This window comes from Erpetoichthys calabaricus, chromosome 13 (assembly GCF_900747795.2).
Source record: "Erpetoichthys calabaricus chromosome 13, fErpCal1.3, whole genome shotgun sequence".
NCBI lineage: Eukaryota > Metazoa > Chordata > Cladistia > Polypteriformes > Polypteridae > Erpetoichthys > Erpetoichthys calabaricus.
In genome coordinates, this window is record NC_041406.2 from 45,385,967 (window position 1) to 45,397,999 (window position 12,033).

General features: G+C 33.0%; 1 protein-coding gene across 5 annotated transcripts in view; it reads left to right on the forward strand.

Annotated features, from left to right (window-relative positions):
• satb1a (SATB homeobox 1a) overlaps window positions 1–12,033 on the forward strand; it is a 69,818-nt gene that overhangs the window by 17,301 nt on the left and 40,484 nt on the right. For 4 of the 5 annotated variants that reach the window (XM_051935907.1, XM_028818186.2, XM_028818189.2 and 1 more), the window contains exons 2-6: window positions 1,013–1,248; window positions 2,833–3,009; window positions 3,482–3,608; window positions 4,361–4,484; window positions 8,931–9,042. In XM_051935907.1, the coding sequence (XP_051791867.1) occupies window positions 1,038–1,248; window positions 2,833–3,009; window positions 3,482–3,608; window positions 4,361–4,484; window positions 8,931–9,042 (751 nt within the window). In that variant the 5' untranslated portion in view covers window positions 1,013–1,037. The remainder of the gene's footprint in view (window positions 1–1,012; window positions 1,249–2,832; window positions 3,010–3,481; window positions 3,609–4,360; window positions 4,485–8,930; window positions 9,043–12,033) is intronic. The other variant, XM_028818191.2, reaches the window with a different exon arrangement.

A 12,033-nucleotide genomic window follows, 5' to 3' on the forward strand; every position in this document is an offset into this window, starting at 1 on the left:
TAAACCTACAACCAAACAGCAGTACATGTAACCTTTTTTATACTTTATTGGTGGTTGATCCACATGTTCGGTCTGGGTGGTGTTTTCACTGAAAATGATAAGAATTAATAAAATTTTAATACACCAACTTGGCTCTTTTTCTAAAATTAATGTTTTTGTTTTAAATGAATCTGTTTCTTGTTTAATTTCCGCAGGGGAATGCTTAGTGGGACAAGCACACATAATACATGGAAGTTTGGTTCCTTTTCCTTTACCCAACCCCCTCTTTTATGATTCCCAGTAATAGCATAAAAAATGTGTTTAAAGTATATCCAGCCAATCCCATGAGAGAATTTAAATAATGACTCAGTGATGTGAACAATAACATAGCTATAATAATACTAGATTAATGGCTCAATTATCTGTTTTCATTTATGCCTTTTTGAAAGTGCACACTACGTAAGGGTTGTTAATGCACTTCATGTACACTAAATAAGATTCTATACACTCTACATGTTAAGGGGTCCACTTGCTACAAATTTAGTGTTGAATGATAGTCAAAAATTGCGCATCATTTAATTAGTGATGTTTAAGGATTTTTAATATTAACTGTTCTGTTTTCTGTTTGCATGTGCTCTGGTTTCAATTAATTTATCAAATTTAAGCTGTTAATACTTTTAAATATTTGTATACAGAACCTAGACATGCTAAAAAGTTATTAATTTCTACTTGATTACTGCACTGCTAGGTTCTATGTTTTTAAAAATGAACATGGTCTTGAGCTAAATTTGCTTGACTGTTTCTTTCTCCTTACATGTATGCTTACCCTCCAGCTCATATGTTGTGGCATGGTTACAGCAACACAAGAATTTTTCCTCTAATTTCATTTAACTTATATCTGATAGTATTTATGTAAATAAACACTACTTTTTAATGCAATTTTTAATATACTTGTTGATATTATGCAGTGCTAAGCATTTTTATTTCCTGTTGTATTCCATTTTGACCTTAACTCTGTCCAAATATTTGTTAGGTGATTTTCATAGGTGGTGCTGAGAATGGATCATCTCAGCGAGTCCAGCCATGGAAAGGAGAATTGTGAACTGTCAAACAATATTAGTGATCCAAAAGGACCACCTGCTAAAATTCCACGTGTTGAGCAGAATGGAAGCCCTTTAGGAAGAGGACGACTCGGAAGTACTGGGACCAAACTCCCAGGGGTTTCATTGAAACCTTCAGGACATCTCATGAAGACATGTCATAAAAGAGGTAACTATTTCTGTCAATTAAGGGGGATGTAATTTTCAACTTTAAAACCAAAAGAATATTTTTTAGTGACATAGGGTTTTTAGTCCTATTCTTGAAGATCTAAAAGCATTTTAATTAATGATCTTATAAACAGTCAAGAGTTTCTGCATTTTGCATATTATTTATTTATTTATTTTTTTTTGTTGGTGAAAGCCAACTAGTTTGTGTTGGTCATTTTGTCTGTGTTTTCTTGGTTTTAACACAGTACTGAAATGTAATCTTTAAAAGTCTATTGTAATACAAATAATTTACACTGTTAAGGAGGCAGCAGAGTACATTGTGTGAATAACATTTCCTATACAATCACTTATTTTTTCTCAGTTCACTGAAAACAAAGAATATATTGATCCTGAAATAAACCTACACAGCAGTCCTTGTTGTTAGATCTTTATCTATTAAAACTGGAAAAGCAGCACTTCAGCAAATTCTTTGGCCTCTGTTCATGATTACCCTATTTATTGATTGTTTGCCAGGAATGTATGCATCTTAAGAAAGCGGGGGTAGGAACATTAAAAATATAATTTATTATGGCTTCTCAAACAGAGTGCATTAATATTGTGCCACGATTCACTGGGGCTATATAAAAAAAGACTCTCTGACGCCTGCAAATTTATAAGTTCCATAAATTCCTGAATAGGAGATTTCAGCTGTCTGGTATTATGTGATATTTGCACAACAAACTCCAATGCCAGGACAGTTTTAGACAAGGATTCTACAGACTTTCCTACTTCTTATGGCAGGCACTCTGTTTACACAGACTCATAAACCTTATGTGAAAGCTTTAACGCTGCCTTTAGGTTTAAATCATACTTTATTTTTAGAACTCAATGGTCACCAGCATTTTACACTTTTATATTCGAAGGTTATAATGTTGCTGTCCTTCATCAGAGAGATGTAGTTCCTGCAGGGTGTTTGACAGTGTTTGACAAGGACAAAAGCCAGCCAACAGGAGGAAAAAATATGAATGTTACATTACATGCTTTGGTACTGAGAAGTAAAGTTATTGACAGTTTCAAAAGATCCAGTCAGAATATGTAATCAGATAAGCAAATGTTTACATCTTCTCTGCATTCATTAATATGCTCATCTTTTTCGTAGGAGATTTTTAATTTGGATCTTTTGCCAGATGCAGAGACCTTTTAATAATTCCCCACACTCTGTTTTTTGTTGTTTCCTGTTGAGGTTTTTTTTTTTTTTTTTTTTTTTTTTTTTTTGTTGAAGGTCCTTTAATATATTTTATTAATATAGAAATTGTGTGGTTTAAGTTACAGCTTTAGTTTTGTTTTCTTTTGTGTTGGTCATTCATTGAGTCCATAGTTGTGGCTTTCATGAAGGATTGGTACTCTTGGCACACTTTTTGTCAAGGAAGATGAAACATTTCTCAGTCATATAGTATTTAGTGTGACAAACACTATTTGTCTGAAATAGATATTTATGTGATTGTGTGGCTCGTAGTCCAATGTCAAGGTTTACAGCAAAGAGCAACTGCTTTATAAACATATGACATAAATGACTTGAAAGCTTTCAACTTTTTTTTTGTTACAGGCAATATGCTTCCTGTATTTTGTGTGGTTGAGCATTATGAAAGTCCTGTTGATTTTGACAGTAAAGAGGAACATGCAGAGTTTGTGCTGGTGAGAAAGGATATGCTCTTCAACCAGCTCATTGAGATGGCCCTTCTTTCTCTTGGATATTCCCATAGTTCTGCTGCCCAGGCAAAAGGTAATTTGTCCCAAGGCAGAAAGTTGAACAAATAAAGAAGATTGATATGTAGCTGTATTTATTCCACTATTCCCCTGTTCCCTATTAGAGATTTTTTTTCCATTCTTCCCATAGTTGTCATGCAAGACATTATTTATGTGATACAGTGCATACCTGTTTCTTTAGCTTTCTTTCCTATTTCTTAGTCTGCCTACTTTTGTTTGGCTTATAAAGAATTAAAGCATTGCTAAATATAATGATACAACACTACAGATAATGAATTCAAGTTTTTCAGTTTCTCTCTTGCTCCGTTTCTATCTTTCGTTCTCTGCATCCTCTCAGTATTGCCAATATGAGTAAAATATATCTGCATAGAAATAATTGCCTTTTTAACACTCATCTGCCAAAAGCTTTTTTTTTTTTTTCTCCATTTGTTTCAAATAAAGTTCTATTGAATCAAAAACATTGTTTTTATTTCTCTTTTGCCAAACAGGCCTAATTCAGGTAGGGAAATGGAATCCAGTTCCCTTGTCCTATGTGACAGATGCACCGGATGCCACAGTAGCAGACATGCTACAAGATGTGTATCATGTGGTCACATTGAAAATTCAGTTGCACAGGTTAGTTATGACACATACCAGTCAAAATGCATAAAGTGCTTTTCTTGAGGAATGCTGGAAGCGTGTTTCAGTTTTAGGAGTGTTAGCAAGTTTTTCATTCCCTTAAGGTGTGTCTGGAAATATTATGATCCTGTTTTGTGCTTTCTTTTATTATAGCAGTAAAATTGTGTAAGGAAGAGCTCAGATTATGATTCATATATACATCATGTTATGTATATTGTACCTTTTAGATGATAATAAATTATTCACTTAATAATCTTAATATTTGCTTATTAAAAATAACCTAAAAGCATAGAATGATGTAGTATTGTTAGAGGTTCAATTGATGACAATTTGTTCAGTGTTTCTCAAATTTGTATTATGTTAATGGTGTTACTTTTATTCTCCAGCTTTACATTAGGTTATTTCTGCTTTATCAATACTTTCTATAACAGTGTAAATATATATTTAAGAAAATAGAATCAGAATCTAGGCAGTAACACCTTAAATTGTTTCACCAAGCACATCAGAGCAGGAAGGTAGAAGTAACATGAAATAATAGTCGCCACATGCAGCTGATGTATAATTCATGCATCAATACAGCAGATGTGTTGTATAAAGTAATTAACTAATCAGAACAATCAGGAGACTGAGAGCAATCTCCAGATGCATCTGCTTGATGCGCCAAATGAAATCTGTCTGTCTTAAAGGAATGCTTGCAGCAGGATGCTGCCTTGTATTAATCCTCTCTTTAATCTATCCCCTCCTTGCAGTTGCCCTAAACTGGAAGATTTGCCTCCTGAACAGTGGACACATTCCACAGTAAGAAATGCCCTCAAGGAGTTACTGAAAGACATGAACCAGAGCTCATTGGCTAAAGAATGTCCCCTGTCACAGGTGCTGGAGTTTAAAAAAAAAAAAAAAAAAAAAAAAAAAGAGAAAGAAAGAGGAAAAAAAAGAATCCAGAAGCTGCAGTGTCCCTTTTTGAATGCCAAATGCCTGATGAATGATCACTTTTTTATGATGAATTTTCTTTGGTGCACTTGTAAGCAATTATTTGGCAGACTAATCTATACACCTTTTTGTTATATTTGTTTTGCTGTTGATTTTAAAAAGTAAAATGATAGCCTTAAGTTCACCATCAAAACAAATTAGTACAATTAATTTGAAAACCTATTTGCTGTTCTGCTTTACAGCAGCTTATTTTAATGCTATTTTCTTCAAGGAGAAATGTATATTTATTAAGTCTAAGATGAGAGCAGTCTCAGCTGAAAATAAATTTATGTTCATATTTCCTGTTCAGAATTGCCTCCCCAGAACAACAATAATAACTTGCGCTTCAGGCAACTGTGCATTTGAAAAGAATGTAGAATCTCCATATTGTAAAAATAGTCCCTTAGTGTCTTTATTCTTTAAAGGAGGAATTGTCCTAGCAAATCTAGACAATGCAGAATGTTTAGGGTTTGCATGTTAAAATTGTTAAGTAGATTTGACTGTTTTGAGAGATAGATATGGATGTATTATTTTTACACTACTAAACAGTCATCTTCTAATAATGTCAAAGTGCTCTGTAGTTATTTGCCAGGAAACTGTTATTTATGGTTTGTTGTGGGACTAGGGTGGCTAGAAATGACTGACCCCCCCCATTGGATAATTATTCAAAAAAGATTGATTATATAATATATAATACAGCAATCATTGGAAATTATGAATGCAAAAACTGAAATGCATTTTTTCCTGTATTAGTTTATCAAAGATTGTGGATATTTATATATTTCTGCATTATGTCAGTAGCATTTTTAATCCTTAGTGTCCATAATATCTTTCATTATAGTACGGTAATGATCAGTTTATTAATGAAAAAGGTAGGATGAACCCAAAGACACACAATTAGCAATTTGAACATATTGCTTGCTTATTTTTTGTCTAATATCATTCTCTCCCTTTAGCTATTCCCATATTCCCTGAAGAGCTAAATGCACATATGCAAGAGCCTAAATGGCAAGTTTACTGTAATATCTAGACCTAATCAGATTTTTTCTCTTAATGCCAAATACAGGATTTTTGTACAAATAAGAATGTCATTCTCACCTTAGATTTTTTTAAGGTAGAAGAGCATTGTAAAACTATACATGTGGATTTATAGAGCAGCATTAGGTATATAGTTTAGTTTATATATTTGCTTATATTAATTGATTTCTACAAAATCATTTTTGTAGGTAAATAGAAATGAATGCTTTGGAAAGCTTCTAGAAAAATTTTATGTTTGTTTTAGTGAACTTTTTTATTTTAGATTATTACAGGACCATGTTGGAGACGTACTGAAACATTTTAAGGAGTGACAGAGGAATACTTCAGACTTCCATATTTTTATTATTTAAATATATGAAACTTTGTTTGCATGATTTTTTTATGTGGAAGTAAATAATTTTGTTTTTGATCCTACATTGTTCTGTAGGATATTGGGAGGTTCAGTTTATTCTATAAAAATGTTAATTTAACATGTTAATACTTCTCTGAATGATAAGTGTTCTTTATGGTTATTAGTTCACAGACAGGTTTTGTGAATATCTGTTTGTTAGTCAGTTATGCCACCTTAAAGAAAACTCGCAAATATTTGAATAGTATTTTCACATGTGACATGAAGTTCAAGAACAACCTTGTGTTGCGAAGTTATTAGCCATTTACACTTATAGCAATATACTGTATAGCAAATTTAGTCTTTTATGGGGGCGTAATAAGATGTTGCGAGTTTGCAAGAGACATTTGGATTGGTTTGGTTAAAATAAAATATACTAAAGATTGTATCATTGTTACCACAAAGTGAAGGGTGGTCGGGGTCAATACATTGTGTGACAGCAAGAAGTGAATTGAAACAGTCATCTTTAGCTATATGTGCCTGCAATAGTGAAGTTCTGTCTACTGAGATCAGGATTTTACCAACGGTTAAAATATTCATTGTTCTGCCTAACTATATTCCAGTGTAAGTTTAGTAATTCATAGTATGAAACTATCTAATTGCTATTAGAAGATCTATTAGACTTGCTTTCTGTCTTTTTCTATTTGTCTCTGTCACCACGGAAAGTAAAAGATTTGCCCAAGCAGATTAAGTTTACTGTGTCATCTTCATTTCTTGGGCATGAGAATAACTTTGCTGATAGTAATACTTGTAAGCAGCCAAGTACTGTGTTCTTGTTAGATTTCTTGGGGGGAAACATGTTACTTCCCAAGCTTAACAGCAGATGCATAGTTAAAGGTTTGTAGAATACTACAGACCAGTGCTGTACTGTAATACCGTATGAGTACAGTACATTAGCGGTATTCAGATGGCAGCTTAGAAATTTAAGCTCTTCTGCATGTCAGATGCTGCGTCTTAATTGTTGGCTGAAGTGGCTAGAGTTTAGGTACTTATGAGCATGTATTGGTGAACAAGATGCATGTTTATTTTAATGTTTTATTTACATTTTGATGTTTAATCATCAGAAGTGATTAGATATTAACACATAGAAAAGGACCCATTCTCTATAGTGTAATTTTGTACTACAGTATCAGAAGAAGCTACCTTTTGGGAAAAATGTGCACTTTTTTGGTCAACATAATTAACTTCTTCAATATGCTTTTACAAACACAGAAGAGTACCGTAAAACCTTTGACTTCACTGAAGCTGGGAAAGGCGTTTCCATAATGTGACATATGCCTTTAACGGTCTACCTCTTACTTTTTTTGTCATGTGTGTTTCATACTAAAAAGGCAATACATCTTTCATCTCTGGGGCTTGATTAATCAAGAATTCAAATTATAATCTTAGTGGTTGTCATTTTCTAGTAGGGCTTTTCTGGATCTTGGAGCATCTCTGTTTTAAGTCTGCCTTCTGTATTCACTAGTTTCAGTTAAGTTTAATAATTAATACGATCTGAAAAGAAATGCACACCTTTTTCATGTTTGTTTGTTCTATATCTTATGGTTTTTACTTTGTATGTTTTAACAACAATTTAATTCACATGTATTGGTATTATATTATTAATATATGAGAAATTTTAAAAGATTTGAAATAGCATGTTATATTTCATATTTGCACCAGACATCAAAGGGTTATTTGTCTTTCATTTAAAATTAACAAAATAACTGTGCTAAGTTAGTGGCAAAAATATGTGGATCCATTATTTTTACATAGTTACTATGTATAGCTTTTATTGAAAGCCAGAGGCCTAGTAATCCAGTGAAATATTCAGATTTTATAGAAATAGTAAAGATGGTATACCTGTAATTTGAAAACAGATGGTTTTGGCTTTTGAATATTTATAACAATCAAAACAATCTCTCAGCTATTCACCCTCAGGCCTATAAGGTGTTAGTAACAGCTTCAGTTTAATAAAAAGAAATCTCTTGTTTGTGAATAATACATTAAAAAAATGAAAAGTTACACTTTTTTTTTCTTCATACTGTTTGCTCAACTTTTTTCATTTTAATAAAGGTACTTCATCAAAATAAGCTTGCAATTAAGCAGTTTTCTAGCCTTGTATTGTGTTTTATGTCAAGAAGTTCTATGCATTTCTCATGGGCACACTTTTTTCGTTTAGCAAAAAGAAGCAGATTGTGTTGAGCATTTCTTAGTTAAGGTAGAAAGGAATGTGTCATCCGTTTATAACCTTGCTTTTCACAGCACATGCTTTTATTATTACTGTTTATTAATTTTTTTAGTTAAAATTATTTTGAAATGAGCAGAGGCAGTCACAGATGTTTACAGTGCCACTTTACAGCTCCAGGAGCCTGGATTGACTCCTGGCCTGCTTGATGTCCGCAGAGTTTCCACAATCTCATTGTGTCTCTGTGGGTTTTACACCAGGTATTCCCATTTTTCTCCCAAATTCAAAAAAAATGTGCGTGCTAGTTTAGTTGAGAATTCTAAATTGGGTATTTGTGTATTGTATTCAGTGTATTTATGGATAAACTGGCACCTCATGCAAGGTTAACTCCTTGTGGACAGTGTTGCTGGAGTAAGCTTTGGCTCCATTCCACTCTATAAATTAGGATGGACAGAATATGGATGTCTATAAACAAACATAATCTTTTAATTTGTTGAGTTTCTACACTTTTATCAACAGTAGAACATTTCATTTAATCAGACTTTGTGGCATTTACACAAATGGGACATTTTGCACTTGGAAAAATCTACATCTGACAGGCATGAGACACTTAAACAGTACTTTGAAAATGAATGAAGTGTACTGTGTTCAGTTTGCAGACCTGCACGCCTAAAGTATTTAGCTGTAAATTTTACAAAAATGCTGTTTACTACTTTCTGACTAAATAAGTAATCTTTATTTTATTTTTTTGTTGCAGAGTATGATTTCTTCCATTGTGAACAGCACTTACTATGCAAATGTCTCTGCAGCGAAATGTCAGGAATTTGGTAGATGGTATAAACATTTTAAGAAGACAAAAGATATGATGGGTAAGCCAAAGCAAATAGAGATGCACAAATAAATGCAAATGTTCAGGTAGTCTTCAGTTATTCCTTGAGTTAAGATCTGTTTATTTGCCACAATTTTAATCCAGTTTTCTGCTTTGCTGCCTTTATGCAGATAAAAAGATGATAAAAAATGAAAAGGGGGATAATTCCTGTTTTAAGAACCAAAAATATAATTAGATTTTAAGTGAATATATATATATTTTTCTTTTTCTATCAAAGTCTGTTTTCACATGTTGTTTAGTCATTGCAGGCTGGACAAGCTGTTGAAAAACATGAAAACTGCACATGCTGAACATTCTCTAAATTGTTTTATTTTTATCACTGAATAAGTCCATTCAGATCATCTAATGGCAATGTGGTGTTTATTCTCTTTGCTTATCTGACATAGCTTGGGACAGTTTAATGAAAGGGAAGACCTTTTAATACTCCCAAGCTTGAAACTTGCAAAGGTAAACACAGAAGTACCATGGTTTGCTCTGCTGATACAGAGCTCCAGGAGTAGTTTGTACTTAGAGGCCAGGCTTGGGATTCATCTGTGTGGATTTTTCCCCAACATAAGTTGTGTTTCCTTCCACATGCAGTTTAGGTTATTTAGCAACGCTACTCACAATGTTGGCGTGCTGCTAGCATGTGCCCTGCAAAAGACTGGAGTCCCGGCCATGCTTAGTTGTTGCCAGGATAGGCTCTAGCCCTTAAAACCCCAAATTGGTTATAGAGGGAACAAATGACGACGACTGGATAGAAAATGTGTAAGGGCAAATTTGTGGCAGAAAAAAAAACCACCCAATCGGAAGTCCAAAGGATATTGTTTTATCAGCAATGTATATCAGTAAGATGTTAACCAAGATTGTTTATAGGAAAGTTAAGAAATGTGTTGTAGGTAAAAAATATTCATGCATTGTGCATTTGAATTTGAACTGTTATTTGTGGCTAAAATGTGTAACATTTAATATGCTGTGTTAATGGATATGGTCCAAATAATGCTGTTTTTAGTTGAAGCACTGGCTTTTTTGGAATGTTGTAAATATTTGCCATAACCTACTGATTACTTTTAACATGGTGACTATTTACTTGGCCTTTTAATGTTGTTATTCATGAGAAATTAAGTTTATAGACTAATTTGTAGCTTCTTGTATGCAATTTTGAATTCTCAATTCTAGTTCGTTCACTTTTGCTCAAGTACAACCATCTTGTATACAGTTTCTATAAAACATGTAGGCTTTCCCACTGGGAGGTAATTCTTAAACAAGTACATTGTGAGAGCAGTTCATCTGGTTTTTGACTGTAATTCTTGAAGGCACACTTCATTTATGGTGTACAAAGGAGCCATGAAAAAAACTTGGAAGTGTGTTACAGCTGATACTTTATGAGCAAGACCAAGAATAAATTTAGACATTCCATGCTTACTCCTAAAAAGCGACATTGATGTTTAAGATTCATATTTATAATGGAGGAGGAGGAGATTTTTGGGATAGTCTTCCATTGTTTGCAATAAACAAATTACATTTTGGGCTGCTTGAATGTGTTACTGAGGAGTTTTTGTTTTGCATTAGTTTGAAGCTGTTTAGACTGGTATCTTGACAATTTGTAGTTTTATATATGTATATGTATATAAAATGTAGACTAAAGTTTTGTTTTTTTTAACCATTTCCACCAGTTAATGACTCAAATGTAGTGAATAGACAGGTGATTATTACTATTCTGTTGTTCTATGTTGAAGAAAAGCTTCTTCATTTGATTTTAGAATGATATCTGTGTGAATGTTTCCTTGAAACTGCAACATTCTAAGGAAGCTTGAATTACTGTTTTCAGCCGATTATTACTGTTTGTCAAGTTCACACATGTTTTTAATGTACAGTTGCAATATTTAATTACATGAAACACAAGAGCAGACAGAACAATTACAAAGTTGAATAATACTGTAATGTATTAATTTAACAGTACAGTTTCTCTCTTCTGAGCTCCAGCTGCAAAATAAAAAGGTGATTTTTGTCAGAGCTACTGTAAGCAGCATAGTAGTTCGTTTGGCAGATGGCCACATTGCAGGACAGTGCCAGTATTGCCCATCTTCTTAAGTGTAGCCATTTTTGGTGTTTAGGGTACATCATCTATTGATGGAGAAGTTGGTTTGTTAAGAAACATTCAGACAGTGCAATGAAGTACACAAGCTGTGGAAGAGATGATATCCTGAATGCATCCAGTGAAACCTAAGCTTAATTCAAGTGAAAGAAATGGGACTTGGTTAGATATATCTACTACAAATATATACACTAACATGGTTTGTTTTTTGTACGAAGTATGCAGAATTTGAATTTAAGAAAGATTAGAAAATGCATTTTGTGCTTATGTGGAGGCTTGCATGGCTTTATTATAAAAGTGAGGAAATATTCCACTTTAATGTGTGCATGAAAGGCTTTTGAAAGCAATGTTTCTGCAGAGCTACATTGTAAAATAACTTCATGGTTAGACATTTTATATGTTCAGTCCACTGAAGCAGATTTTTTTCAAGTGTACATTTATATATTTGATAGAACTCTGGCCATGAGAAGACATTTCATAAAGGGTATATTTGCAATTAAGACAGATTTCAGGAATTTCATTTCTGATTAAGTTCCTAATTTGCAAAAATCATCGACAGAATTTCAAAGTTGCATTCATGAAACTTTAGTGCACCTATTTGGATGGAAAGGGCATTCAGTCATTCAATTGAACTGAACTAAACTGAATATACACTTTTACTTTGTACAACTAGTCATTCCCCTAAGGAAGTGCAATGATCTGGCTTAAGCAGGTTCATTAATAGCTTGTCATAAATTACTCATCTAACGTTGCCTTTTCATTTTTTTTTTTTTTATTAAAAACTACCCTCAAGTTTCAATTTAAAGAAATTTGGGAAGAAACTGAGAAACTTGTGATTGCACAATTTATACAACCAATAAGAATTATTGTAACATGTTTATAGTGAATTATTTA